The 2,785-nt window shown below is 63.9% G+C and overlaps 1 protein-coding gene across 1 annotated transcript in view; it reads left to right on the top strand.

The window, feature by feature from the left end:
* Positions 1-1,080: 1,080 nt before the first annotated feature.
* Positions 1,081-2,785, top strand: part of EXOC3L2 (exocyst complex component 3-like 2) — a gene marked incomplete at its 3' end in the record, with an annotated part of 6,194 nt that continues 4,489 nt past the window's right edge. The window contains 2 exon segments of the mRNA XM_009895399.1: positions 1,081-1,240; positions 1,243-1,267. Of these exon segments, the coding sequence (XP_009893701.1) occupies positions 1,081-1,240; positions 1,243-1,267 (185 nt within the window).

Genomic DNA, 2,785 nt, shown 5'->3' with positions numbered 1-2,785 from the left:
CCCCCGGTGACACCGGGTCCGGTCACCGTGACACGCGGGGACCCCGGGGATCCCGGGTCCTGTCCCCCTGTGACACCGGGTCCGGTCACCGTGACACGCGGGGACCCCGGGGATCCCGGGTCCTGTCCCCCTGTGACACCGGGTCCGGTCACCGTGACACGCGGGGACCCCGGGGATCCCGGGTCCTGTCCCCCTGTGACACCGGGTCCGGTCACCGTGACACGCGGGGACCCCGGGGATCCCGGGTCCTGTCCCCCTGTGACACCGGGTCCGGTCACCGTGACACGCGGGGACCCCGGGGATCCCGGGTCCTGTCCCCCTGTGACACCGGGTCCGGTCACCGTGACACGCGGGGACCCCGGGGATCCCGGGTCCTGTCCCCCTGTGACACCGGGTCCGGTCACCGTGACACGTGGGGACACCGGTTGCTGTCCCCATGTCGTGCCTGTGTCCCCCTGTGCCACCGGGTCCTGTCCCCCATGTCATGTCGGTGTCCCTCTGTGCCACCGAGCCCTGTCCCGGTGACATGTCCTGTCCCCCCGTGCCACCGGGTCCTGTCCCCATGGCACAGGGGGACGCCGGTGACACCGGGTCCTGTCCCCATGACACTGGGGTCCTGTCCCCGTGCCATGCCCGTGTCCCCCTGTGCCACCGGGTCCTGTCCCAGGGACATGTCGGGTCCCCTGTGTCACTGAGGTCCTGTCTCACTGGTCCCCTGTGACATGTCAGGTCCCCTGTGTCACTGGGTCCTGTCCACTCTGCCATGCCCGTGTCCCCTTATGCCACCGGTGTCCTGTCCTGGTGACATCTGGGGTCCCCTCTGTCACCGGGTCCTGTCCCCATACCATGCCTGTGTCCCCCTGTGCCGTCAGCATCCCGACCCCATGACACGTGGGGTCCCCTGTGCTGCCAGGTCCTGTTCCCCTGTGTCACCGGGTCCTGTCCTCGTGCCATTCTGGGGTCCCCCTGTGCCACCGGGGTCGTGTCACCACAACAGGTTGGAGTCCCCTGCGCTATTGGAGTCCTGTCCCCATGTCATGCCAGTGTCCCCCTGTGCCATCAGAGTCCTGTGTCCGTGACATGTGGGGTCCCTCTGTGCCATGGGGGTCCTGTCCTGTCCCATGCCTGTGTCCCCCTGTCCCCGTGTCCTGTCCCCGTGCCACGCTGCTGTCCCCTTGTGCCATCAGTGTCCTGTCCCCCTTCCCTCTGTCCCCGCTGCCGCCTGTGCCATGTGGGGGTCCCCTGTGCCATCGGAGTGCTGTCCTCTGTGCCGCATGGTGGTCCCCTGTGCCATTGGGGTGCCATCCCTATGCCAATGTCCCCAGGTGCCACCAGTGTCCCATCCGTGCCTCGTGCCCATGTCCCCCTGTGCCACTGGTGTCCTGTCCCCTCTCCATTGGTGTCCCCCGTGCCCCATGGGGTCCCCTGTGCCACCTGGGTGCCATCCCTGTGCCACCTTGTGTCCCCTTGTGCCACCGGTGTCCCATCCCTTTCCCATGCCCATGTCCCCCTGTGCCACCCATGTCCTCTCCCCGTGCCATCCCACTGTCCCCTGGTGCCATCAGTGTCCCGTCCCCTTTCCGTTGGTGTCCCCCGTGCCATGTGGGGGTCCCCTGTGCCATCGGAGTGCTGTCCCCTGTGCCACATGGGGGGTCCCCTGTGCCATTGGGGTGCCATCCCTGTCCCCTGTCCCCCTGTGCCACCGGTGTCCCATCCCTGTCCCACGCCGCTGTCCCCCTGTGCCATTGGTGTCCCATCCCCGTGCCATCGGTGTCCCCTGCACCACTGGCGCCCCGTCCCCGTGCCACGCAGATGGTGACGGCCATGCAAGGTGGGGTCCCCCCCTCGTCATCCCCCCCCGAACCTCCAGGGTGAAGGACACCTGGTTGTCCATTAGGTATTGGTGAATGGGGCCAGATGGGGCTGTCATCAACCCCCTGACCTGTGTGCTGTTGGCTCCCGGTGGGAGTAAACCCTGGTGATCACAGAGCAGGCAACACAATGGCAATCCAGCAAACAGATGGACATATGATATTCATAAAAGAACAGAGGTGATTCCCTATCAGCTGCAGCAGCGATCTGGGATTAACTCTGTGCCGGTCTCTGGGCTTTAGTTGCTGTCTGTTATCACTTCTTATCTGGCAGTTCCATGTGCTGCCAGGTAATGTCTGTTCTTGTAGCAGTTTGTACCTTGCTACAGAGAGGCGCTACCTGAAACCACCTGCGGGCAGAGGAGATGGAGATGCTGCACAAAGTCCCCCGGCCGCATGCTGCCTGGTGCCCATGGGCATGCATTGGTATGGGGACAACGCGACGGTTTTGTGAAGGCTCTGTGAACCCGTGTCCAGGTATCAACTCGCGTCTGGTGAATGGCCCAGCTTTAATTTGCTGACTTACACTCAAGCATGATAGATGTCTGTGCATGCTGCTCGGACATCATCGTCACTTCTGTATTTTACATCTGGCCGTGGCTTAGGCCGGTTGCGTGCTCATGACTGTGTAGGTGCGCACTAAGTGTGCATGGAAGGTCGTGCAAGCTCACAGGGCTGTGCACAGGGGCTTTGCACGCTCATGAGCATGTAGGTGCACACTAAGAGTGCACAAAGGGTCGTGCAAGCTCACAGGGGTGTGCATGGGGGCTTTGCACACTCATGAGCATGTAGGAGTGCACTGAGTGTGCACGAGGGGGTCATGCAAGCCCTCAGGAGGGTGCACGAGGCTCGTGCGAGCTCACAGGGGTGTGCACGGGGGGGTGTCCGCACTCTCACGGGGTTTGCACCCAGGG

The sequence above is a fragment of the Charadrius vociferus genome, unplaced genomic scaffold, assembly GCF_000708025.1.
Source record: "Charadrius vociferus isolate BGI_N301 unplaced genomic scaffold, ASM70802v2 scaffold2821, whole genome shotgun sequence".
Lineage (NCBI taxonomy): Eukaryota > Metazoa > Chordata > Aves > Charadriiformes > Charadriidae > Charadrius > Charadrius vociferus.
This window is presented reverse-complemented; position numbering and strand designations above follow the sequence as displayed.